This window comes from Bos javanicus, chromosome 13, assembly GCF_032452875.1.
Source record: "Bos javanicus breed banteng chromosome 13, ARS-OSU_banteng_1.0, whole genome shotgun sequence".
Classification (NCBI taxonomy): Eukaryota; Metazoa; Chordata; class Mammalia; order Artiodactyla; family Bovidae; genus Bos; species Bos javanicus.
Window position 1 is genome coordinate 45,122,933 of NC_083880.1, and position 26,270 is coordinate 45,149,202.

Consider the following 26,270-nt stretch of genomic DNA (forward strand, 5'->3'; position numbering starts at 1 on the left):
CACGGCGTACGTCGGGTTGCACGGGGTCACGCCGGCGACGAGCTAGTCTGGCGGCATGTGGCGCGGCGGCTGGCGGGCGCGGGGCGTGCTCCGGAGGCTGAGCGGCGGGTGAGGGGGCGGGGCTGGGGGCAAGGGAGCGAGCGGACGGTGACGCGGGGAGGGGGTGGGGCGGCGTGGCTCCCCGACCCGGGACCCCTATCGCTGGGCTCCGGCTGCGAGAGCCTGGCCCGCAGCCGGGGCGCCCTCGCAGGCCGCGGTGCGAGAACGGCAGAGCGGGCCCCGCGGTGGCCTTTATCCCGGAGAGAGGGAGCCTGTCCCGGTTACCGAGGCTGGGGAGCTGCTGCCAGCGAAGGCAGGGTGAAGCCGGCCAGGACCCAGCACGGACCGGTGGTCGGGCCTCCGAGGCGGAGAACCCCTGAAGTGGGCTGACATGAGCGACACTAGGGGGCGGCGGGCAGGGCTCTCCATAGGCGTTTGCTCTTTTCCCCGCGGTTGTGGGCGGGGGGCTTGAGCGCCTCTGCGGCCTGGAGAGTGGGGCCTCCGGGGTGGAGGGCTGATCGCTCGGGCGTGTCCGACTCTTCGCGACCCCTGAACCGCAGCCCGCCGGGCTCCTCTGTCCACGGGATTCTCCAGGCGAGAACACTGGGGTGGGTTGCCATGCCCTCCTCCAGGGGATCTTCTTGACCCAGGGATCGAACCCGGGTCTTCTGCATTGGCAGATGAATTCTTCCCTGTCTGAGCCTCCAACTTCGTGTTTAATGAGTGGATTTATGGGAAAAGAAAGCATTTAGTTTCAGACTGAATCAGCATCATTCATTTTGACTTTGTAAAATGTAACTTTTTACTTTCTAAAGAAACATAAGTTGTTTAGCTTCATGCTGATTCAGAGAATTAGTTTATGGTGAAGTTTAGCTGCTGTTAGCTCAGGGGAGGAAACGGGGGTGTCTGTCGTTGGGCTGTCTTTATTGGGTATTTGGGTTAAAATCTTCTATCCCATAATTCTAGAATTGGCTAATCCAGAACGGAAATGTTGGTTGTTTATAGAATACTATTGCATGATGTTGAATGAGTCAAGTGTTTTCAGCCCGTACTTTCTATAAAGCATATTTTTGTGAGATTTAATATTAATGTAGAAAATACTACAAATTGTGTCCCTGTTACCCAGGTTAAGCTTACCCTTTACCCATGATAACTCTCCCTCTCTCTCAAATGAAATTGCTCTTCTAGTTTACAAAAATAATTTTGCTTTCCTCTGAATTTTTACCATCCTTGTATAGTCTTACACTACGGTATTACCTGGTTAGATGGCACCTTTTTTTCTTTGCTTCATGTGCCCACATCTTTGATACATGTAGTTGTCCATTCATTCTTAGGGCTAAGTTTGTCAACTGAATAGTTGAGTTTATCTGTTCTCTGTTACTGGACATTTGGGCTGCTGGGTTTGGGGCCCTTGGGAATGGTGTGCACGTTGTTGTGTGTTTGTGCACCAGGGAATGAGTGCAGGTCACGGGCACATACGTTGAGGGGAATGAACTGCTTATCTAATAAGGACAGGGCTGTTCTGAAGTCTCCCTTCAGTGTGCACACCCAGAGGCCATGTGAGACCCTGACAACACTAGATTGTTAATTCTCACTAATTTGGCAGGTGTGGAATGAAACTTTATTGTAGTCTGAGCTCATTGGAATACCGTGATCTTGACATGAGAATTGTATTTTTTCCCCAGAATCAAGGGAAATTGGTGACATGATTGTATTACAGTTATTTATGGACATGTAGAAATAAAAGGTTTTCAATGTTAAGTGTTTGATATTATGAGGCTTAGGTGAGTTGAAATACAATTGAAAGGACTTCAATGGAAACCGATTTTCTGAAATGCGTTTAGAAGATGCAGGTTTTCATTTTTCTTAGAACTCTTTGTCACATGGCAGTGTTTTTGTTATGTTGCTGAATTATGTTAGCCAGTCTTCCAGCAGATCATCTGACTCCTTTTCTTAAATGTAGCAGTGCCCACCTCGGAGCTTGGAGATGGGGGAGCACCAAGGCCTGTGAGCGAGCGCTGCAGTACCGCATTGGAGAGAGGATCCACGGCTTCACCGTCAACCAGGTGGGCCTGGGGGTGCCTCCGGTGTCAGCTCAGAGCAGAGATGTGGGGGGTGGGCTTGATCATCTGTGTCCCCAGCCCCGCTTCCTTCAGTTTCACAGCAGGTGCTTAAAGGAGCAGACTTTGCAAGTGAAAGGGTTTCCTGACTCTCAGATGAAAGCAGACCCCCTGACCCCTTCCCTGAGTGCCTGAGGCCTCACTTCTTTGCCGAGCTTAGGGAGCAAATAAACACGGTTTTGTTTCTGCATTGCTGATGACCTGTGTTGAAGACTGAAGGCCCCACATCTACTCAGGTGAAGTTCCTACCATCAACCAAGTTTGCTCCAAAGTTGGGCAAAATCTTCCTGGTTTTGAGCCATTTGGGTTTCAGGATTATAGAAAAGAGATTGTGTGGGCTTATAGGTACTTAGTTTATGTTAAAATATCTTGTTTTGTTTGGCTTAAACTTTTTTTTTCTTTAATGCTATAATTGACAGCGATGTACATGACATAGTCCACTGGATGTTGGTTTCACACTGTACTTTACACTAATAAAAACAGAGGCAGGCACCTCACAGTCAGAAGGACTCGGGTTTGCAACAGGAAGACACAGGAGGGTCTGCTGGGCACAGGCAGGGTAGGGATGGATTTGTGGAGAAGTAAAGGAGAGCCACCATCTGTCTCCAGGAACAGGGGCAGGGGGTATTCAGCGCAGGGTCTCCGAACCACTTAAAAGGGTTCATGGTTGTGGGGCCCCTAAAGAAGTCTCAAGAGACTTGGGATTTCTGTATAGTTCTGGTTAATAATACCTTTTTCAGAGGCATGATTCTTTTCCTGTATGTTTCAAGTTTTGTGGAAACTTAGTTTATAATAAACCATGGTCCTTTTTGAGAAACAATTACTGTGAGAGCTGTTTGTGAGGTAAACTGGTTTTATTTTTACTTTTAATTAACTTATTTTTGGCTGCACTGGATTTTTGTTGCTGTGTATGGGCTTTCTCAGGTGGCGCTAGTGATAAAGAACCTGTCTGCCAATGCAGGTTAGAGTTAAGAGACACCAGTTCAATCCCTGGGTCAGTAAGATCCCCTGGAGGAGGGCACGGCAACCCACTCCAGTATTCTTGCCTGGAGAATCCCATGGACAGGGAGCCTGGCAGGCTGCAGTTCATGGAGTTGCAAAAAGTCAGATGCGACTGAAGCGACTTAGCACACATGCTTGGGCTTTCTCTAGTTGTGGCGAGCATGGGCTACTCTAGTTGAAATGTGCAGGCTTCTTATTTTGGTGGCTTCTCTTGTTGCGGAGGATGGGCTCAGGGCACAAGGGCTTCAGTAGTTGCAGCACTCGGATTCAGTGGTTGTGGCTTCCAGGCTTTAGCGCACAGGCTTCAGTAGTTGTATCACGTGCCCTTAGTTGCCCTGTGGAATCTTCCCGGACCAGGGATTGAACCCATGTCCCCTTTCTTGGCAGGCGGGTTCTAAACCACAGGACCACTAGGGAAGTCCAGAGGCAGACTGGTTTTAAATATTAGGTTGGTGCAAACATAATTGCGGTTTGGGACCATGAAATTTAAATCATTATAACGAGGCTCAAATACATCTTTATGTATTAAAATCGGAACAATTACAATAAACACTTTTTTGCCAACAAGACATAAGTTTGTTTATTCCTGTCACATAAAAATCCGTGCTTCAGGATTCAGTGAACTCTTGGGAAGCATTTTCTGCATCCTGTTGGTTGTGGAAGCATTTTCCTTGCAAAAGATTTGTCTCGATGCTTGAAGAAGTGGTTATCGGTTGGCGAGAGGTCAGGTGAGTATGACAGACGAGGCAGAACTTTGTAGCCCAGTGCGTTCAACTTTTGAAGCATTGATTGTGCAGCTTGCGGTCGGGCATTGTCACGGAGAAGACTTGGGCTTTCTGTTGACCACTGCCTGCTGCAGGCTTGCAGTTTTCAGTGCATCTCATTGATTTGCTGAGCTTGCTTCTCAGATGTGATGATTTCTCTGGGATTCAGAAAGCTATAGTGGGTCAGACGCACAGCAGACCACCACACAATGACCATGACCTTTTTTGGTGCAGGGTTGGCTTTGGAAAGTGCTTTGGAGTTTCTTCTCCATCCAACCACTGAACTGGTTGTCGTATAAAATCCACTTTTCGTCACGTGTCTCAATCTGATTGAGAAATGATTTGTCGTTGTTGTGTGGACCAAGAGAAGATGACACTTCAAAACAAGGATTTTTTTTTTTTTATTTGCAGTCAGCTCATGAGGCACCCACTTATCAAGGCTTTTCACCTTTCCAATTTACTTCAAATGCATAATGACTATAGAAAGGTCAACGTTGAGTTCTTTGGCAACTTCTTGTGTAGTTGTAAAAGGATCAACTTTGGTGATTGCTCTCAGTTGGTCATTGTCAACTTCCAGTGACCGGCCACTGTGCTCCTCATCTTCAAGGCTCTCATCTCCTTTGCAAAACTTCTTCAGCCTCCACTGCACTGTGTACATTCACTACCGGTTCCTGGGCCAAATGCGTTGTTGATGTTGTGAGTTGTCTCAGCTGCTTTATGCCTGTTTTGAACTTGAATAAGAAAATCGCTCAGATCTGCTTTTTGTCTAACATCATTTGCATAGTCTAAATATAAAGTACGCAGTAAGTAATAAGTCATTAGCAAAAAACATGAAGCAAGAAATGCACATTAAAATGATGTATGACATAATCGCATTTAAGAATGTGTTCTAATAACAAGTGGCGAAGTTCAACATTGCAAAACCGCGATTATTTTTGCACCAACCTAATACATTGATCACATCTGACAGAAGTACAGTTGTGAATTCCCAGGTGTAAACAGTTTCATTGCTGTAACTTACGTGGGCATCAGTAGGCCACTTGGAGCACATAGTTTTTGTAGCAGGGCCCCCAGAGCAGGCTGAGGACAGCAGAACTTTCACCTCTGCCCTGCTAGGAAGTTGCATCAGTAAAGACAGGTCCCTGTCACACCCCGTGGTGGTCATGGTGACAAGGTGCTGAGGTTATGGGTGGGGCCTTGACGCAGTTGCTTCAGTACCAAGGACAGTGGAAGTTACTCAGTGCTCACAGACAAGACCTCCCCCAGGGGGTGAGCAAGAGTTTGCTGTTTTTAAATAATAGAATAGTTCTTTTCATTTATTTGACTGTCCTGAGTCTGCTTTGTGTGGGCTTTCTCTATTTGTATTGAGCGGGGCTCTTCTTCATTGTGGAGCGTTCCAGGTGAGTCCACTCTCTTCCAGGGCAGCCTGGTGCTACACAAGGGGTCTGACTCTAGGCTCTGTGATCTTGGCAAATTGTACTGTCAGCCCCAGGCTCAGTTTTCATCTTTAAGTGGGGTGGGATGCCTCCCTCCTGGAGTCACCTGTGGCACACTCAGGAGATGCTAGCAGACAGTGGGCGCTCAGGGGGAACCATGGTGCTGTCATCAGCCCCAGGTCTTGCCTTCTTGGTCCGTGGACTCGACTTGGAGTTTCCTGCCAGGTCCACCGGGTCCCACAGACGCAGCGTCCCTATGCTGCATGCCTTTCCAACCGAGTCGAGTGCCCCCATTTCCTCATTGGTTCAGGTGACGCCTGTCCCCGAGCTGTCGCTGACAGCTGTGAAGCTCAGCCATGACGACACGGGAGCACAGTACTTGCACCTGGCCCGCGAGGACGGAAACAACTTGTTCAGGTGTGTCTGTGTTCTGGGCTCAGGGTCTGATTCCCTGCAGGGGCGTCTGCCACACCTGCAGTGGTTCAGCAGGAATCGGGGGAGGGGAGTCTCTCCCCCGGCTCCCGTGGGTGTGGCGGGGACGCGGCTGGCCCTTACCCCAAGGGGCTCTGACTGTGCGGCTATGTCCCCAGCGTGCAGTTCCGCACCACCCCCACCGACAGCAGCGGTGCCCCCCACATCCTGGAGCACACGGTCCTGTGCGGCTCTCAGAGGTACCCCTGCCGAGACCCCTTCTTCAAGATGCTGAACCGGTCGCTGTCCACATTCATGAATGCCTTCACAGGTGAGACGTGGGCCCGGCCAGGGCTGCCTGGATTCCGATGAGGGGGTGGCAGCCTGGAGGCTGGGGTTGAGTTCCCAATCTCTGTCTGGAGGCCGTTTATTGCATAATCCCTTAGGAAAACCACACTGGGGTTGATTATAAAACCTGGAATTTTAGAGAAAATGCACCTGAATTTTCTGGGAAAGGTGACCACTGTTTTCTTTGGGAAATAATGCTGTAAAGGTCGGTTAGCAGGGCTGGTGTCTGGGTTGTGGCTGCAGGAAGCAGTGGGTATGGGCTGGTGGCAGGCACCCTGTGGGCAATCCCACCCCCCGTCCCCCAGCGGGTGCTGCTGTCTCTGTGTCCCTGACAGTGTGGACCTGTTGTGAGGCTGAAACAGACATTGCTGGCGTGAACCTGGGGGAACCGCTGTGTTTAAAACCCTGCTCTTCTTTGTGTCTAGCTAGTGATTACACCCTGTACCCGTTTTCCACACAAAACCCCAAGGACTTCCAGAACCTCCTGTCCGTGTATTTGGACGCAGCCTTTTTTCCATGCTTGCGGGAACTGGACTTCTGGTATGTAGCAATTGGTTCATTGATCTTTAGTTCAGCGATAGAGTCACTGTTACCATGTAATCATCTGTCACTCTTCAGGCAGGAAGGATGGCGACTGGAACACGAGGACCCGAATGACCCCCAGACGCCTTTGGTCTTTAAAGGTGTCGTCTTCAATGAAATGAAGGGAGCATTTGTGAGTGTTTCCCTTGCTCATGCTGTGTTAAATTATCCTACTGTATAAAATGTTGGAGTACAAACAGTCTTTGCAGATGGCTGCCATCTTGTTATGTCACTTAATATCCTCACTGTGAGAATCTGCGTTAGCGTGGGCAGTGCAGTGAGCTGGCACCGCTGGGCAATGAGCTAGATGGCAATTCTCAGCGGGGGTGTGGGGATCACAGTGACCTCTGGTCTTTGGGGCTCGGCCAGATGAAAACCGTGTTCCTGACAATCCTGAGACCTTGGTTTTCTGCTCTTTCCTGCCCTGGTGTAGGGTGGGGTTCACAGATACAGTGTCTCTCAAGTTATGGTAAAGATGACCACACGCAGTGAATGTTGCAGGAAAGCAGATCATAGGGAGTTTTTGTTTCCCGACACTACTCTGGAGTTCAAGTGTGCAGTGGCACCATGTCTAAAAAAACAATGTACACGTCTTAATTAGCATTTCATGGCTGAAAGGAGCATCTGGGTGGGTACTTGGGGGTGTCAGCAGGGGGACTCCCAGGATGCGGCTACTTTGTTGAATTGTGTGAACAGTGTGTGTGCTGGTTTTCACATACATGTGTATTTTTACTTGAAGACAGATAATGAGAGGATATTCTCACAGCACCTTCAGAATCGCCTGCTTCCTGACCACACGTACTCGGTGGTCTCCGGAGGGGACCCCCTGTGCATCCCCGACCTCACGTGGGAGCAGCTCAGACGGTTCCACGCCATGCACTACCACCCCAGCAACGCCAGGTGACGCTGCCTGGGAAGCCTGGTGCCGGGTTGCTTTCCCCCAGTGTCCTGCTTCTCTTGAGTTGGGCTTGGGAGGCTTGCTTCACGACCACGGGCAGTGGACGGGAGCCTGCTGTGCGTGGACGTGCCCTCAGACCCACAAGGCGAGGCCCCTGCCTGCTGCCTCTGCAGCTCAGCCTCAGGCTGATGGTATAACAGGAGGTTGTGGTCCTCCTCTCAGGGCTGACGCAGTCCTGGAGAGGTGCCCCCAGAGAGGCAGCTGTGTCATTCAACCTCTGATCAATTGCTTGTTTCAAGTATGATTAATAGTAAAACGCTGACAGTTTGCAAGGACTTCTCTGGTGGCTCAGTGGTAAAGAATCCACCTGCAGGGTGGGAGATGTAGGTTTGTTCCCTGGGTCAGGAAGATCCCCTGAACAAGGAAATGGCAACCCACTCCAGTATGCTTTCTTGGGAAATCCCATGGATAGAGGAGCCTGGCAGGCTACAGTCCATGGGGTTGCGAAGAGACATGACTTAGTGACTAAACAACAGTAGTTTACAGATACTTTAAGCAGTCATGTAAAGTCATTTGCAAAACTATTTTAGCTGTAAAATTTTAAAAATTTAATTATGAAAACTCCTAATCATCCAGGAGAGTGTAGGGAGTAGATCAGTGAACCCCATGTGCTCAGCCTGTAGCTCCGTCCTCTGGGTGTGTACATAGACACAGGTAGACACACATAGACAAGTAGATACTTGTAGAAACAGGCAACTAGACATGTATAGAGATACACACAGACATGTATACATGTATAGACATACACGGATACACATAGATGTTTACAAGGATGTTCTCTTATGTGAGATAACACCGTTTTCACATTTAACAGAATAAATGATTGAATAAAACCACCTATGCCTTGACCGAGATTGATTTCCAGTTGTCCCTGAGATGTTTGATAAGTCGAGGCCCACAGGCAGCCTTTCCTTGCTGTGTCCCTTAAGCACCCTTTCTGGTGGGACGGTGCCCCCTCATGGACCATAATGACCTCATGGAAATATTTTCATATGTGTATATATTTAAGACCATGTGATCACCAGATGAAATTTTAAAACTTTTTAGTGCTCACATTGTCCCCACGGTGGCCTAAGGAAGTTCCTTGATAGTTATCCTTGACATCTTTGGTGACTTCTGATTTCTGCCCTGGCCCCAGAGGCAGGCCTCCTCCTGCTCTAGACCCGTGGTCATTCCTCCAGGGGTCCTGGGGCTGAACCAGTCGGGCGTGCGGGGACCAGTGGGCACAGCCAGGTGCTCCTCACTGCCGGCTTTGCACTGTCTAAGCTCTGAGTGGGAGGCTGACGGGATCTGTAGGATACTAGCTCCCAGGCCCTTAATCATAGCTCAGACACTGCATTCTGCTAGAAAGATGAGGTCTGCACTATGCTCTTTACCCCCGTAAGTAATGTGTTGTCCTAAAAACATGGGCGAGCTGAGATTTGTGACCCAGATTTGATGTTTGTGACGTTTTAAATTTTGTTGTTAGTCTTAGATGGATTATTGTGGTGCTGTAGCTTAGGTTTTAAATATTTTAATGTGTAGTTTATTTGTTTTTTATAACACATTTATAGTAAATTCAAAATGAAGAGCAGTTTTTGCCAGATTTTATTTAATTCTTTTTGTACAATCTGTGCTTTGTTTGAACCACATCTTGAGAAAAGAGCAGAAGCCTCTCTATTCAGTGTTGTGGTTAAATTAAGTGAAACAGGTGTTCTGTGTGAAGTTGACGTCAGCCTGGGGACTGGCGTGTTCTGGCCCTTAGATCCTGGACACCCTCTGGTTCAGACAAAGCCTGATGTAGACTAAGGTGCTCTCTCAAACTTCAGGTTCTTCACTTATGGTAACTTTCCACTGGAGCAGCATCTGAAGCAAATTCACGAAGAGGCCCTGAGTAAATTTCAGAGAATTGAGCCACGGACGTCAGTGCCAGCCCAGAAGCCCTGGGATGAGCCGGTAAGAGCTGGGTCCAAGCCACAGGTCAGCAGGCCTGTGAGCATGTGACATGCAGGTGGGGTGCGTGTTCCTAGTGTTTCCAGTGCTGTGGGCGTGCCATGGGTGTGAGGGTTCTCCAGCCGGAAGAGCGGCGGTCTGTGCAAAAGCACAGTTGCCCTGACAAGAAGCACGGGGAATGTCCTTCACGTTAGTGCCCTTGCCCATCTGCACCTGCTGATGCACGCCTGTGCCCTTGCAGAGGGAGTTCCAGATCACGTGTGCCCCGGACTCGCTGGCTGAGGGCCCCTTGGGGCAGACGACCATCAGTGTCAGCTTTCTCCTGCCAGAGTGAGTGTGTGAGACTCACACGGCCCACCCTGTGGGGAGCGCCCCTAGGAGCACGTGCATGGGGGGATTTGGGCCTCCAGTGGTATTATTAGATGTGGGGTGTCTAACAGCATCGGAATGGTTTGGTATTGGGGTCACAGTGCCTCTGCATGTGAAAAGAGCCCTGTGAACTCTGACCTTGAGAACCTTTGCTCTCAAGACTGACCCCAGCGGCCTGGCACGAGGCGTGTGGGCAGGGAGGGTCCTGCCGCACTGTCACTGTCTGCTCGTGGCGTGAGACCCCCAAGGTCCCACAGTGCAAGAGTTCGGCAAGTCAAGGAATGCTCTTTTGCCCATGTAACTATTAAAATAGAGGTTGAAATGGAGGAATTTCTAGTAGAATTTCAGCTGCTTTGGAAAATAAAAGTGTTTATTTTGGTTTTGATAGTTTTGAAAACATTTCCATGGGCCAACCATTTCCCTCTCTTCCCCCGCCTTTATAAATGAAGAATAACTGACACGTTTGAAGCCTTCACGCTGAGCCTTCTGTCTTCACTCCTGATCAGTGGCCCCAACGCCCCCTTCTACAAAGCCCTCATTGAATCTGGACTTGGCACCGACTTCTCTCCTGACGTTGGGTGCGTGTCACTGTCAGATCAGATCGTTACTCCGCGGTGAGGGGCACTTCTGACACCTGATACTGTCTGGACACATTCTGGGCTGGTCACTGCAGGGCAGGGGTTACTAGCCGCTCTTGGGGTATGGAGGAGGGGTCAGTGGTGTAGGCGGCTCCATACCCTGTGGTTAGGGGAGGGCCCTCTTCCTGCCCCAGCTGTGCTTCCAGCACAAGCTGTGGATGTCCTCTGTAGTGGGCAATTGACAAGAAAAACCCAACAAGGTAACTCTTCCAAGAGTGGCATGTTGCTGCTTGCTTGAAAAGTGAGGCCATTAGAAGTCCTTTGAAATCATAGCATTTGGTAAAACTCTCTAGATTTGTTTTGCTCTGGAATTTTAATTGTGGTGGATTTTGGAAAAACTAAAAGGATGTGAGTGTGAGCCATCGTATCTGAGCAGCGGGTACCTGAGGATCTGCCCTCCTGGCTTCTCCTGGCTGAGTCCTGTAGGCGCTCTGATCTCAGTGAAGAGTGTTCTCAACCAGCGATGGAGGGGCGTGCAGATTCTGACGTGTCACCTGCTTTCATACCAGGTACAATGGCTGCACTCGGGAGGCCTACTTCAGCGTGGGCCTGCAGGGCATTGCAGAGAAGGACGTCCAGACAGTCCGGGACATCGTGGACCGGACGCTAGATGACGTCATCGAGTACGTGTGGCGTCCGCAGGGCTGGGCTGGGTCCTCATTCCCGAACACAGGTTCACATCACACGCACTCCTTCATGGCAGCTGTTTGAATATCACCTTTGTGGCCTTGTTGTTCAGACATATGGATTTTTCAGCATCTGAGTTCTTGATGTTTCTGTAGGAAAGGATTTGAAGAGGATCGCATTGAAGCATTACTTCATAAAATTGAAATACAGATGAAGCACCAGTCCGTCAGCTTTGGACTCACCCTGACATCTGTGCGTGTTTTTAAACTCCTCAGTCTCTTTTTTTGTTAGTTCGTGGTTTTTTAAAATTTATTTTTGGCTGTGCTGGGTCTTCATTGCCGTGTGGGCTTTTCTCTAGTTGTGATGTGCAGGCTTCTCATTGTGGTAGCTTCTCTTATTGCAGAGCATGGGCTCTAGGTGTTTGGGCTTCAGTAGCTGCAGCGTGTGGCTCAGTAATTGTCAGACTCAGGCTTAGTTGCTTCACGGCATGTGGGATCCTCCCGGATCGGGGATCAAACCTGTGTCTCTTGCACTGGCAGGCAGATTCTTATCTGCTGCATCACCAGGGAAGCCCAGTTAGTGGTTCTTGAAAATACAGATTGTCATTCACAGCACCTTTCATTTGAACTGGGGAAGTTATGGTGTTTGGATCTGATATAAAATTACTGTTAATTTAATTTTGTAATACATCGTTCCTGTTTTTATTTGCTTACTTCATTAGCTTTCTGATATCTTATTTTTTAATAGATTTAGAGAGTGCTTTAAATGGATAGGGATTTAGCATGACTTCATAGTTATATTTTCCAAAAAGTAATTTTTAAATCTGTGCTTTCTACTTTGTTAGGGGGAAAAAATCACGAGTTTAGTTCTTCTAGCCAAAAAAAAATGATTTAATTTTCTTCATGAGCAGTTGTCTGTGGTATTTTTAAGTCTAGAAGCTGAGTCCTGATACAAAGGCAGGCTTGGACGTTTGCTGGGCAGACACAGGGTTTGCAGGTTACGGTGGCTTGTTGTGACTCTCCTACCTGCCCCCTCAATAGTACATTGCTTCCTGCTGGAACCACGACGGGGACCCCGTAGAGCTCCTGAAGCTCGGAAGTCAGGTGGCTCAGTTCCGAAAGTGCCTGGAGGAAAATCCAAGGTTTTTGCAAGAAAAAGTAAAACAGTATTTTAAGGTAAGAAAGTTGAGAATATATGTCTGTAATTTTGAAGTTGAGTTTTATAATAATGAAGGGAACATTAGGAATATTCTCTGCATTGTGTAAGTCGAGTTTTGACAATATGAGATTTAATTTTTTAATTGTTGATTAAAAATGTAAATGGTCATATTAGCTTTAAAGATTCTGTTTTCCAGATATTCATGCAGGTGGGTTTTTGTGTATGAGTGTGTGTATGGGGGGAGCTGTTTAACGGAGCATCTGCATGTATTGCTTTGGTGAGGAGGGCGCTTCTTGGCTTGCGGGATCTTGGCTCCCAGACCAGGGATTCAATCTGGACCCCAGGGGGTCGCCCTATATTTTTGTTCTGTTTTGCTAATAGATTGTAGAGAACATGAGACGAGTTGCCCAAGTGTGTGAATGTTCTGGTTGTTTTTACCAAGGACTCTTTGGTACTCATTTGTCTCCACAGACTTGTGGGCTTTTGTGCTTTGTGTGTGTTTCCTGCTGGACCGTCACTGATGGAGGGGAATGTCATCTCCCCCGTTGCCCTGGGTGGGTGGGGGTGGGGAGGACTGTCCCGTGGTAAGTGGGGTCGTGGTCCTGGGCACCCGCACTGGGGGTGGGGCACCTGCTGTGGCCGTTTGTCCTGCATCTCTAATCACAAGCCATTCTGTACACGGTGCTTGATGTGCTGTGGTCCTCCCGCTCTGTGGTGTCACACGAGCTTTCTGTGGGTGTGTGTCTAGTGGCTGCATTAAGTCAAGGGGCCCAGTGTCACCTAAGTTATGTTAGATCAGCATCTATATTGTCCTCATGGTTTATAAAATACTGAGTGGAGAGTTTAGTTTTGGTTTGAGAAGTTAGTAGTACGATGAAGACTTGGTAAAAAATTATTTTATTCTGTTATCTTCAACTTAGACTAAAGCCAAAGGTTTATTATGGTATTAAAAGGTGCAGGTGGTTTCTTTGTACAACCAAGGTGTAAAGGCACTGTTGAATGTCGACGCGTTTGTGGTTAAGACGTAGGAACTACAGTGACTGTGCTCCAGATGGTAACAGCGTATGGACGACATGGTCCCTGCAGAGCAGGTGGCCTCAAGGATTGTTTGTGGCTCCCAGGCTCTGCATGCACAGCCTCGTGGGGCAAGTTCTGTTGTCATCACCGTGAGAAATGGGAAAACGGAACTGTGGGGCTAAGTGCACCCTGCTGGAGGCCGGCTCAATGCTGGATTCCATAAGACCGTGTTTTTAATTGACTTTTCTCTTGCTCTGGTTGTTGCAGAATAATCGGCACAAGCTGACTTTATCCATGAAACCAGACGACAAGTATTCCGAGAAGCAAGCACAGATGGAAACAGAAAAACTGCAGCAAAAGGTCACTTCTCTTTCCCCGGAAGAGAAGCAGCAGATCTATGAGAAAGGTCAGGTCTGGCAGCTGCCTCCCCATCACCCAGTCCCACCGAGCTTCCAGCGTAAGGAGGCGGCTGGTTTCAGCCAGTAGGTCTCTGCCGGCTGCCTGCAGGGTTCTGTGTTAACCCCAGCAAGACTGACCTTCTCCTCAGAAACTACACCCTGTGATTCAGCAGGAGAGGCAGGAATTCTGGGAGAGAGGTGGCTTCACAGGGTTTATGCATTTACGCACTTCGCAGACGCCTCCTTACCGAGGCTGTATAGGCCACTGGGTGCGTGCTGCGTGGCAGTCTGTAGCTGACTGCAGACGGGTCTTGGGGATGGAGTGCGCTGTGGGTTCAGGGGTGGCAGGTCTCGGGGGGATGCAAGCCTCGCATTCTTCACAGAGCCCCCACGGGTGCCTGTGGTGCAGGCACTGTGAACACAGAAACAGGTCTGTGGTTTCTTACGTGGAAAACTGCACTGCCTATAAAGCCCAGCGGTCCTACTCCTGAGCGTTCACCCAAGAGAAGTGAAAGTGTCTGTCCACACGGGACTTGACATGCCCCACATGTGTCCACACAGAGAGGTAACTGAGGTGTCCACACGGTGGGATTCTGCTCAGCTATAACAAGGGCCAGAACACTGGACACGCAGGATCTGTGAGTCTCACAGGCCGTGAGGCCAGAGCGGGTGGGGCTGCCTTCTGGGGTGGTGGCACCCGCTGTCGATGGTGGTGTGCTGCTCACGCTGTGCATTTGTCAGAGCCACTGGGTTCTATACAGCAGTTGCAGGTTGTAGCGTATGACGTTTACATATGTACACAGTACACAGGAACACATACACATCCACCCGCCCCCCACCCCTGAAAAGTTGGCTGGGATTACACGAAGGATTTATCAGGCATGTCAGCAGGTGGAGCTGACTCTAGTGTGACTTGATCATACTGAGTTTGAGGTGATTTGACTTTGTAAAGACAGAGTTAATGTCAATGTGTAACCTGTTTAATCTCTGAATTCTTTACATATGCAGAGAGTTACTTTAAGCTCTTCCATAAATTTGTTCTTAATTAAAGTGTAAATGAAGTATAGTTGATTTACAATGTTGTATTAGTTTCTGGTGTACAGCAGAGTGGTTCCGTTCCTTTTTCAGATTCTTTTCCATTGTAGTTTATCACAGACTATTGAATATAGTTCTCTGTGCTATTACAGTAGGTCCTTGTTGGTTATGCACTTCAGTAGTGTGTATATGTTGATTCCAATCTCCTAATTTATCCCTCCCCACCTCCCTTTGCCCTTTGGTAACCATAAGTTTATTATTTTTTAAAATAATTTTATTTATTTCTGACCGTGCTGGGTCTTTGTTGCTGCAAGGGCTTTTCTCCAGTTGCAGCGAGCAGGGGCTGCTCTCTAGTTGTGCTCAGACTTCTCACTGTGGTGGCGTCTTCTGTCGCAGAGCGTGGGCTCTGGGGCACGTGGACTTAGTCATTGTGGCCCTCAGGTGTTGGAGCACAGGCTCAGTTGCTCTGTGGCATGTGGGATCTTCCCTCATCAGGGATCAAACCTGTGTCTTCTGCATTGGCAGGTGGATTCTTTACTGCTGAGCCACCAGGAAAGCCTCTTAATTTTTTTTTTTTTAATTGAGGAGTAGCTGGCATAACATCATATTAGTTCCAGATGTATAACATGATTTGATGTATTTATATATTGTGAGATGATTACCACAGTTTGTCCAGTTAATCTCTATTGTCATTGTTCAGTCGCTCAGTCGTCGCCAGCTCTTTGCAAGCCCATAAACTGCAGCACACCAGGCTTCCCTGTCCCTCACCATCTCCCGGAGTTGCCCAAGTTCATGTTCGTTGAATTGGTGATGCCATCCAACCATCTCATCTTCTGCCGCCCTCTTCTGCCTTCAGTGTTTCCCAGTATCAGGGTGTTTTCCAGTGAGTTGGCTCTCTACATCAGGAGACCAAACTGTTGGAGCTTCAGCTTCAGCATCAGTCTTTCCAATGAATATTCAGGACTGATTTCCTTTAGGATTGACTGGTTGGATCTCCTTGCAGTCCAAGGGACTCTCAAGAGTCTTTTCCAACACCACAGTTTAAAAGCATCAATTCTTCAGGGCTCAGCCTTCTTTATGGTTCAACTCTCACATCCATATGTGACTACTGGAAAGACCGTAGCTTTGACTATATGGACCTTTGTTGGCATAGTGATGTTTTAGCTTTTTAATACACTGTCTAGGTTCATCATAGTTTTCTTTCCAAGAAGCAATCCTATTCTAATTTCTTGGCTGCAGTCACCATCCACAGTGATTTTGGAGCCCAAGAAGAGGAAATCTGTCACTGTTTCCACCTTTCCCCCTTCTATTTGCTGTGAAGTGATGGGACCAGATGCCATGATCTTAGCTTTTTTTTTAATATTGAGTTTTAAGGCAGCTTTTCCACTCTGCTCTTGCACCCTCAATCAAGAGGCTCTTTAGCTCCTCTTCTCTTTCTGCCAGTAAAGTGGTATCATCTGCATATCTGAGATTGTTGATATTTCTCCAAGCAATCTTCATTCCAGCTTGTGCCTTATCCAGTCTGGCATTTAAAATGCAGTATCCTGCATAGAAGTTAAATAAACAGGGTGACAATATACAGCTTTATGCTTGTTTCTCAATTTTGAATCAGTAATTTGTTCCATATAAGGTTCTAACTGTTGCTTCTTGACCTGCATACAGGTTTCTTAGGAGACAGGTGAGGTGGTCTAGTATTCATATCTCTTTAAGAGTTTTCCACTTTGTTATGATACACAGAATCAAAGGCTGTGGATGGGTGGATGGTGGGAGAAATGGATAAAAGGAGTCAAAGCTACCCCTCAATGAAACAGAAGTAGATGTTTTTCTGGAATTCCCTTGGTTTCTCTGTGATCCAGCGAATGCTAGCAATTTGATCTCTTGTTCCTCTGCCTTTTCTGAACTAGCTTGAGCATCTGAAAGTTCTCGGTTCACGTAGTGCTGAAGCCTAGCTTGAAGGATTTTGAGCATAACTTTACTAGCGTGGGAAGTGAGTGCAATTGTCCAGTAGTTGGAACATTCTTCAGTACTACCCTTCTTGGTAACTGGGTTGAAGATTGACCTTTTCCAGTCCTGTGGCCACTGCTGGGTTTTCTAAATTTGCTGGCATATGAGTGCAGCACTTTCATAAGCATCATCTTTCAGGATTTGAAATGGCTCAGCTGGAATTCCATCACCTCCAGTAGCTTTGTTCGTAGTGATGCTTCCTAAGGCCCACTTGACTTCGCAGTCCAGGATGTCTGGCTCTGGATGAGTAATCACACCATTATGGTCATCCGGGTCATGAAGATCTTTTTTTGTATAGGTCTTCTGTGTTTTGTTGCCATCTCTTCTTGATCTCTTCTGCTTCTACTAGTTCTTTGCCGTTTTTGTCTTTTATTGTGGGCACAGTAACAGACACATGGTAACCTCTATCATCATGCCTAGAATTTTTTGTCTTGTGATGAGAACTTTTAAATTCCCTTAGTAATTTTCAAATCTAAGTTCAGTATAATTAGCTTCAGTAACCATGCCATGCATGATGTGCCTAGAACTTAGAGCTGCAGGCTTATAGCTCTGACCCCTTTCATCCATTTCTCCCACCACCCACCCAACAGCCACAGTCTGTTCTCTGTTTATATGAGCTTGCTTTTTTGTGTTTTTATTGTTTAGATTCCCCATATCAGTGAGATTATAGATATTTCTCTGACTTATTTCACTGAGTGTAACCCTCAAGCTTCATCCACATTGTTGCAAATGGCAATTTTTCCTCCTGTCTCATGACTGAGTGTGGTATTCTGGGGTGTGTGGAGCGGTGTGGTTGTGTGTGTGTGGGCACTTTTACCCATTCATCATCGGTGGGCGCTTAGGTTGTCGTTTGCACATCCTGACTATTGTAAACAGTGTGGTGCTGCCATGGACGTTGCGGCTGTGTCTCCTTTGCAGTTAGTGTTTTATTTTCTTCAGATAGATAACCAGGAGCAGGGTTGCTGGGCCGTATGGTGGTTCTGGTTTCACTACTTTGAGGAGCCACCACACTGCTTCCCGTGGTGGCTGCACCAGGTCCCATTTCCATGCACCGTGCACAAGGGTACCTTTCCTCCAGACTCGCCAGCAGTTGCCGCATCCCTTGTCTGCCCTTCTGACAGCTGTGAGGTGATGGCTCGTGTGGTTTGATAGGTGTTCCCTGGTGAGTGGTTTTGGGCGCCTTTTCCTACACCTGTTGGCCATCTTTGTCTTTGGAAAAATGCCTGTTCAGTCCTCAGCCCATTTTTTACTTGGATGGTTTTTGCTACTGAGTTCTTCGGCTGTTTTGGATATCTTACCAGTAACGTTAGATTTGCAAACACTTTCCTGCTGTGTAGGCAGCCTCTTCATGTTGTTTGATGTGGTCCATCCATTTTCCAAGCTGTTTGTGGCACAGAAGGTAATTCTACAACCAAGCACAGAGTCGTGTGTTCCCTGAGTTATCAGGTGCCTGGCCTGGCCGTGGAGGTGTCTTGTGTTAAGAAAACTCATATGTTCCAGCCCACGCCTGCCTGTGGAGGGATGGCGGCCCTGGTTACAAGATCACGGCAGAGTGGTCTGGAGACATAGGACACAGCCTAGTGCGTTTACCATTGCGTCAGGGTCAGTAAGTATGGACTCAGGTCACATGTTACAAGTCACTTGAGTGTGGACTCAGTGCAAAGAATCTGTGAATCGGGGTCCAGTCTGCAGATGAGCACCAGTGAGAAGTGGGAATGGGAGTTAGTTTGTTGGGAAAGTCAGTCTTCCGGTTCGGGGCCCGTGTCGTGTGTGCCGTGTGCAGGGGCGTGGCTGGGCCGCCGGGGCCCGTGGTGGAGCAGGTGCCTGCGGCTTCTGCTCCGTGCTCGCCAGGACAGAGGGCACTAGGGGGCTTTCTCAGGACGTGAGGACATGTCTGAGGCGCAGCGGTTGGGGTGCTCCACTTGACTGGGGGGAAACAGCCGGGCGGGGGCCTTGAAGGTGTCGGGGCTCCAAGAAGTATGTGGAGCTGGCTCCCTGGGCCTGCGTGGGGCCAGGTGGGGAACCCGGTGCTGGAGACTCAGGGTGGGGGTGAGGTGACTCAGGCTGACAGGACTTCAGCCTGTAACACTTCGTCCCCACGGGCTGCCTGGTCTGAGCAGGAACTCGAGGAGAGGGTGTCCGTCCATCCCCCGTCACCCCTCCATCACATCAATGTAGGATCAGCCCCTGAAAGTGTGTTCACCCATTTCTTTATTTGTGAACTTTATGTGATCACACAGCATATTGCCAAGATGAGTGAAAATGAAGTATAAGTAAATGAGTACAGAGTTAGTTCACTCCAGCCCACAAGCTCAGTCTGTGGTATAAAGCGAGGGTGGGAACTGCTTGCACAGACTCCTCTCCCCCAGCAAACCTGTCCTCTGAAATCACTGAGGATGAGCTGGGGAGACGACTGCTGCTGGGTGCTTACTGTGCTGCCTTCTCTGGTTCTGGCAACCTCCGACCCCAGCGTTTCGGGGCTCCCTGTGCCCAGGGGAGGCTACAGAAACTAAGGGACAGGAGAGGGGCTGAGCAGGGCCTTCTAAGGGCCGGCCTGGATGCTCACTGCCGCCCCTGCCCCCCATAGGTTTGGAACTGCAGGCTCAGCAGAGTCGACCTCCAGACGCATCGTGTCTGCCAGCGCTCAGGGTGTCAGACATCGAGCCCCGCATCCCAGTCACGGAGCTGGAGGTGCTGCAGGCAGGTCAGTGGCGGGTACCGGTGTCCCTGGGAGGAGAGTCACCGGTGGATGTCCTCAGAGGACGTTTGAGCCCCCGTTTCTAGTCCTGGGTCCGGCAGTGCTGAGCGCCCTGCTTCTGGGTTCCACTGTGTGTGTACACATGGCTCTCAAGGGCGTGGGGTCCGGAGGCCCACAGCGCTGGGTGTTGCCTTACGGGATGCAGAGGGGTCGCTGCTGCTCCCTGTTGCTCGCTTCCCCTGGACACAGGACCCTCGCCCGTGGTGCTGATGCTGCTCCCCGTGGCCGTGACGTGATAGCCCCTCCTGCCCAAGCAGGTCTGACCCCAGCGCTGGCCTTCATGGTGCCCATGTCTAGTCAGGGTTCTGGCTGTGCGTGAGCACCCCCGACTCATGATGTGTCTGTTGTTACTCGTGTGTGAGTGTCGGCAAAGCCCCTCCTCTGGCCCAGGCTTCTGGGAAGCCGGGTCAGCGCCCCCTCAGGTCTGGTTTATCAGTGAAGGTCATTGAGTCAGTGCTGTGATTCATAGTCAGTGGTGCTCAGCTCCGCTGCAGGTCAGGCACTGCGCTCGGGATGTGAAAATGAGAACACAGGGTAGTGCCCGAGGGGCTGGGGGTGAGTGGCATGTGGGGTGTGTTGTGGGAGGGGCCGCAGCGTCCCCCCACGCCCAGGATTGGAGTGCGGGCGGTGGTGCTGGACTGCAGGTGGTCAGACACCCCAAGAGTGTCCCTGCTCTGCTCTTGTTCCTCACAGAGCAACTCAAGACTTGCGGGTTTTGCCGTAACAAAAGTACAGCAAGGAAGGTTGTCTGATGATGTATGGCGAATGAATAGCGTTTTTTTGCTAACATAAAATTTAAAATTCTATCCTTGAAAAGCTTTAGTGTTTTACAGATATTACATGGTGGTTACATGGGTAAAACTTTGCTGGTAAGAATGTGAAGAAGTACCCTTGTTCCCGCAGCCAGGGACACGCCAGTCCAGTACTGCGCGCAGCCCACCAACGGCGTGGTCTACTTCAGAGCCTTCTCCAGCCTCAACGCCCTGCCCGAGGAGCTGCGGCCCTACGTGCCGCTCTTCTGCAGCGTCCTCACCAAGTAAGGCTGCGTGGGGCGGACGCGCGCCTCTAGAGCCCGCGCGTCTTCCCTGGTTGCTCGGGGGCGTTCACTGTGTCCTGTTTCAGTGCGTCAGTGTCACTTGTCAGTGAGCGGTTTTACTTTCCAAATCTCACAGTGCTGTTACAGAAAGGTGGGTGGTGTATTTGTTGAGAATTTTCCTCCTGGACGTCGTACTAATGTAGTACATTAAAACACATTTATAAACTGTGAACGTAATACACAGCTATCTTGACTAGGTTCTTTTTAAGATGATGAAGAGGATAATTCCTCTCAGAGGCTTTGAGCTTTAAACATGACATGTAGGCCTGAGGTTACCCACAGAACCTGACCACTGCTCCCCACCCTTCATTAGTATGGCTCCCGCTGCCTGCCTTCCACGGCAGAGGGTTCCAGGAGAGCCCGGTCGTCTCCTTGGCTTCAGTTAGTTATTCTTTTATTTGGGACAGTTAGTTAATATTGCACTCGGGGCAGCGATGAGGGTATTCCCTCCCAAGGTGTCATCCATGTTGAAGTGACTTCTTGAGAGTGCAGAAAAGCTTGTTTTTCAGGTCCCCCACCCCGAGACTGCCTGTACCTGATGGGCTACAAAGCTTGGGGTGGGGGAACCCAGCTTCTGGTGGGCGGGGGGCCCAGTCAGGGGACTCCCTCCCCAGAGGACCCTCCGCCCTGTGACTCCGTGCTCTCTTTGCACAGGCTGGGCTGTGGCAGCCTCGACTACCGGGAGCTGGCCCAGCAGGTGGAGCTGAAGACAGGTGGCCTGGCTGCCGCCCCCCAGGTGCTCCCCGACGACTCACACCTCAACACCTACGAGCAGGTGACCATTTCCTCGGGTGCAGGCTGGTGGGGGTTGGTTTTCCCCGTGTCTTTTTTTCTTTTTCAGAAGGTCAGAATTCTTTCTTCCCTCCTGGTTTAGGGTGTGCTGTTCTCCTCTTTCTGCCTCGATAGAAACCTAGCAGACATGATGCATCTGTGGAGTGAGGTACTGAATAAGTAAGTATTTGCCAAGACATGATCCCAGACACACCGGAGACCCAGTCCTGTGAGCACCTTGCCCTGTTGTGATTGGTTGCAGGCCTGGTCCTGCGGTCCCTTGGTCGAGTCTCGACATTTCCCTCCCCTGAGAACTTGCCCTCTGCAGGTTTCCCACTGGGGAAGGGGGCATGGCTGTGTCCCGGGGGGCTCATCACGGCTTTCTCCACTGCAGCCCCCGCTTTGAGGAGGAGGAGCACTTCCGTGTGCTGGTGAAGATGGCCGCCCAGGAGCTATCCAATGGGGTCCCCGACTCAGGCCACCTCTATGCGTCCATCAGAGCGGGCAGGACGCTGGCACCTGCGGGGGACCTGCAGGAGACCTTTGGGGGGATGGACCAGGTGAGGTGCTCAGGCTGGCTGGCTCTCCAGGGCTCTTAACAGATTGGCCAACATGAACTGGCCAGGTTTCAGGGGGAGGGTGGGGGGAATGTTCTCTCTCACCTTATTTTCTCAAGTCCACAGCTCCCTTCCCTCAGCTCCCTTGCCCACAGCTGGGCAAGTGCGAATCCCATGCGTGCACAGAACCATACATACCCACACACCCGTGTCCCTGTGTCAGGACGTCTGGTCCAGGCTCTCCCTGTGGGCTCTCTGACTCAGGTGCTGCTGATGAAGAGAATTGCGGAGATGACTGACCTGCAACCCGTCCTGGGGAAGCTCCTGCGCATCTGGAAACACCTGCTGAGCTGTGACAGCCTGAGGTAGGGCCACGCTGGCCTCCCAGCTGCACTTAACCTTCATGTTGCTGAGAGTGGTGTGGAGAGGCTTTTCAGAGGGAGCGCTTGGGAGCAGCCACGGCATGCAGAGAAGAGCCCAGGTCTTCTCAGTGTTTGTCAGATGCTTTTTTATGATAGTGTCTGATTCAGTGGAGGTTGGAGGAACCACAAAGAAACATTTTCTGAGAGGGTGGAGAACTACCACCACCCTCTGACTACTTAACAGTGCTACTCGAATGAAGGTTTATCTTCCTCTGGACAGTGTGTGTTCTGAGACCATGGCCCCGAAGGCACTGTGGGCAGGTTGCACCTCCTCGTCCTCAGGGACACAGAGCTCTGAGCCAGCCGAGAGCAGGGTCAGGCTTTTTTGTACCCAGAAAGCATGCGGCGAAAGAAGACAGCTGTGATGTTTGGCTTTTTGTTTACTCAGCTTTTGTTTGTACATTTACATGTACATGTTTTTACACTTCAGTAATCTTTTCACAGTAATGGTTCCGTGCACACACTGTTTTAAACAGATGTTCTGTGAATGCGACTGCCCAACAGATGTCGCAGGTGGAGGGCGCGGTGGAGGCCTTCCTGAGGAGCCTCAGCCGGACTGAGAAGGAGCAGAGGCCCATGTGCCCACACGTGGTGGAGGTGAGGCTGGGGGCCCGCCCTGGGGCCCAAGGACGAGGGGACTTCTGCTCCCCAAGCTTCACGATGGAAGAATACTCAGGCCACAGAGCCTATACTGCCTGAACCCTCAGCATCCAGGCTGTTTCCGGAATGTACCTGACCCATCACGTGCGTTTCAGGGTTTACTCATTTCTCTGTGAAACATTTCACTTCCAGAAACCTGCACCCAAGGCATCCAGCGGGAGCTGCCCGGTCATAAGGAGGCTGGTGACGGTGAGTCCCTTCCTCTTGCACCCTGCCCACTTCGCCGCCCCTTCCACGGCCAGCCTGTGTCTGAGGCCACCAGGTGCTGTCTGTGGATGCCTCGTGTTCAGTCCACCTCTGTTCAAACATCACTGCTGTACCGGGATCACTTCACCTCCCACCCCCACCCCACCCCCGATGATCCTAGGAAAGGCAAAGGCGCTTATCCCAGGAAAGTGACCAGACGAGGCCACATGTTCAGGGCCCTGGGAGGGAGTGGGGTGAGGTGAGCCAAGGTCTCTGGGCGGGCTGGGATGTGTCACCTCCACCCTGCGGAGGTCGTGTGGGGCGAGCTTGCCAATGCTGTTGTGTGTGGACGGGGTTGCTGCTGCCGACCAGGGCATCACAGTCAGGGCTCTGGGTCCTCGAGGGTCCTGGCCACGTGGCGCTGACACCACCTGGCCTCTGCCCCAGGACCCCACCTTTGAGCCCTGCCAGATGAAGACGCACTTCCTGCTTCCGTTCCCCGTGAACTACGTTGCCGAGTGCATCAGGACTGCCCCGTATACAGCCCCGGACCACGCCAGGTGCATGGGGCTGGGCCCTCAGGAGCAGGACTGCGTATGGCTCTGCTGAGTAGCAAGATGTGGGTTTAGAAACAGACAGGGACCACCTTCCCTGGGTGTGAGGACTTAACTTCCCGTACGTCACACAAGTAAAAGTTCCTGAAAAAAGACGTGTGGACGGGTCTCCCCCTCTCCACACCCCCATCCCTGCCAGGGAGCAGAGCCCTGTGCGGGCCGCCACCTCTCCCAGCTCAGGCTCAACCTCCACATGCCCCCCCTGCCATAGAGAAGACCCAGGGCGGGGCAGCACGCTGTCATTGCTCATGGTGGACGTCATGGGGACGCAGGGGCCTGGTAGACTTTCCCTGTTGGAGCATGTTTTCTAAGGGAGGGACGTGCTCACAGTGGAGGCCACTCCCCTAAGACGCCCGAGTGCTGCGGCAGGGCAGGAGGGAGTAGGCCCGCCCCTATCGCTCCCGTCACCCAGGCCTCACCTTGCTCGCATTTTTCTTGCCCTCGTGGATCACGCTGTGTTATGTTCAGTCCTGCTCTGCCAGCCGTGCTGTTGTTAATGTGCATCTTTTTATCTTTTCAGCCTCAAGATCCTGGCACGGTTGATGACTGCTAAATTCTTACACACGGAAATTCGAGAAAAAGGTGGTGCTTATGGCGGAGGCGCCCGGCTCAGCTACGGCGGGATGTTCACACTATACTCGTACAGGTGGGTCTGAGCGCACTGCACACTTCAGAAAGACGTTCCCCTGTTCTCACCACACCAACCGTGGGAACAGACAATCCTGGGAACCCTGGACCTGAAACAGCTCTGGGGTTGGTGACCAGGGTACGTGGGAGACGACCTGGAAACTCTCGGGGCCGGGCTGGGTCCGCGGGGCCACAGACTGTCCTGCCTGCTCACATCTCTGTCCTGCGGCCCCACTGCCCAAGGGCAGGACTGACACCCCAGGGAAGGAGGGGCTTCCCTCTGCTCCTCACGGGCTGGACGTGGTTGTAGTCGTGCGGGGGCCGTGGGTCTCCAGGACAGAAACCAAGCGTTTTTCACAGATGCCCTGGGGACACGTGCCTGTGTGAGTGAGGACCTTGGAGGATTCTGTGCTCAGGGAAGATGCAGGAGATCGGCCTCAGCAGGGGCCATTGTTGCATCTGGGGCATCTCACGTGTGTCTTCTGTTTCCTCTGGCCAGTGCCTGTCCTGGTGGCAGAGGTGTAGTTAGTGGGGTGGACAAGCTGGCTCACCAGGGGCAGTGTTGGTGGCTTGTGCGGCCACTCGTCAGTGTCCAGAGCACTGGGGTGTCTGTACCGTGTGAAAACAGCCGCTGATGACCCCAAAGTGTGGACAAACTGTGTCATACTTGGTTGTTCCTTATTGATAAACGTCAGTGTCTGACCCTTTGGTCTCCAGGGATCCACGTTCCACGGAAACACTGCAGTCCTTCATGAAGGCCATCGACTGGGCCAAGGCTGGGAGGTTCACCCAGCAGGACATCGACGAGGCAAAGCTCTCAGTCTTCTCTGCTGTGGATGCTCCGGTGGCACCTTCAGATAAAGGTGTGTGGTGTAGCAGACACACCTAAAGCCACGGTGCCCGAGCTCGTCCTCCCGAGACAACATCTCAGCCGAGTCAGGAGGAGTGGGCATGAGGGGCAGTGCTGAGACCTGTGGTGGAAGCGGGGCTTGAAGGCCGGGGGTGGCTGCGTGTCCCGACAACCACCCCATCCCATCCCCTGCGCTCACTCTCAGGCCTGGACCACTTCCTGTACGGCCTCTCGGATGAGATGAAGCAGGTACACCGTGAGCAGCTCTTCGCCGTCTGCCACGAAGACCTGGTTGACGTGAGCAACAGGTGAGTGGAAGCCGGGTGCTTAGTGTCCAGTCCCTGTGACCCCATGGCACCTGAGTGACCGCTGCCCCCCTGCCTCCAGGTACTTGGGCGCCAGGAGAAGCACACACGGCGTGGCCCTGCTCGGACCAGACAATGCGAGCATCGCCAAGGACCCGTCATGGGTCATAAGACAGCGGTGACTAGACGATGCGAGCATCACCAAGGACCCGTCGTGGTCATAAGACAGCGGTGACCCTGCCTCCTGACGCCGAGTGCCTTGCTTTCCTCACCTTTTAAGTTATTTTTTTTTAACAAAACTCTTGATCATCTGTATATGTTATCTGTATATCAAATACATATGATCGTATATACACGATATCATTTGATATCATTCTTAGAATTTTGCATGAGGTCTTGCCTGGCAAGTCAGATGAACACTCTTCTGTCTTGAAGAAGGAAATAGTGATGACCAAGAAATTAACTGAAATCATCGCTCACTAAATGCCAGAGGTGCACAGAGTATATAGTCTTGAGACTTTCTAAAGCTTTAAGTGCTGTTTTACCGTACTGTCCTAGTGCATGCCTTTTAAAACAAAAAGGTGAC

The 26,270-nt window shown here is 50.7% G+C and overlaps 1 protein-coding gene across 2 annotated transcripts; it reads left to right on the forward strand.

Annotated features, from left to right (window-relative positions):
* Positions 1-26,037, forward strand: PITRM1 (pitrilysin metallopeptidase 1). 2 transcript variants are annotated; one of them, XM_061436522.1, is made up of 27 exons: positions 1-108; positions 2,003-2,105; positions 5,672-5,778; positions 5,952-6,103; positions 6,546-6,660; positions 6,739-6,835; positions 7,442-7,602; positions 9,469-9,595; positions 9,834-9,922; positions 10,411-10,539; positions 11,109-11,222; positions 11,382-11,478; positions 12,267-12,401; positions 13,669-13,807; positions 19,426-19,542; positions 20,500-20,632; positions 21,347-21,467; positions 21,567-21,643; positions 21,858-22,023; positions 22,285-22,385; positions 22,919-23,039; positions 23,235-23,291; positions 23,736-23,848; positions 24,423-24,548; positions 25,247-25,392; positions 25,585-25,687; positions 25,767-26,037. In XM_061436522.1, the coding sequence occupies exons 1-27, from the start codon at positions 56-58 to the stop codon at positions 25,864-25,866; spliced, it is 3,099 nt and encodes a 1,032-aa protein (XP_061292506.1). In that variant the 5' UTR covers positions 1-55; the 3' UTR covers positions 25,867-26,037. The 2 variants fall into 2 exon arrangements, with proteins under 2 accessions (XP_061292506.1, XP_061292507.1); XM_061436523.1 differs by having other exon boundaries at positions 9-108; positions 2,006-2,105.
* The last annotated feature ends 233 nt before the right edge of the window (positions 26,038-26,270 follow it).

Excerpts from the sequence above, each read along its gene's own strand:
- PITRM1 (XM_061436522.1), top strand. The coding sequence starts at position 56 with ATGTGGCGCGGCGGCTGGCGGGCGCGGGGCGTGCTCCGGAGGCTGAGC. Across the intron at positions 20,633-21,346 it reads TTCTGCAGCGTCCTCACCAA|GCTGGGCTGTGGCAGCCTCG; the intron begins GTAAGGCTGCGT and ends CTCTTTGCACAG. Across the intron at positions 23,040-23,234 it reads TGTGCCCACACGTGGTGGAG|AAACCTGCACCCAAGGCATC; the intron begins GTGAGGCTGGGG and ends TTTCACTTCCAG.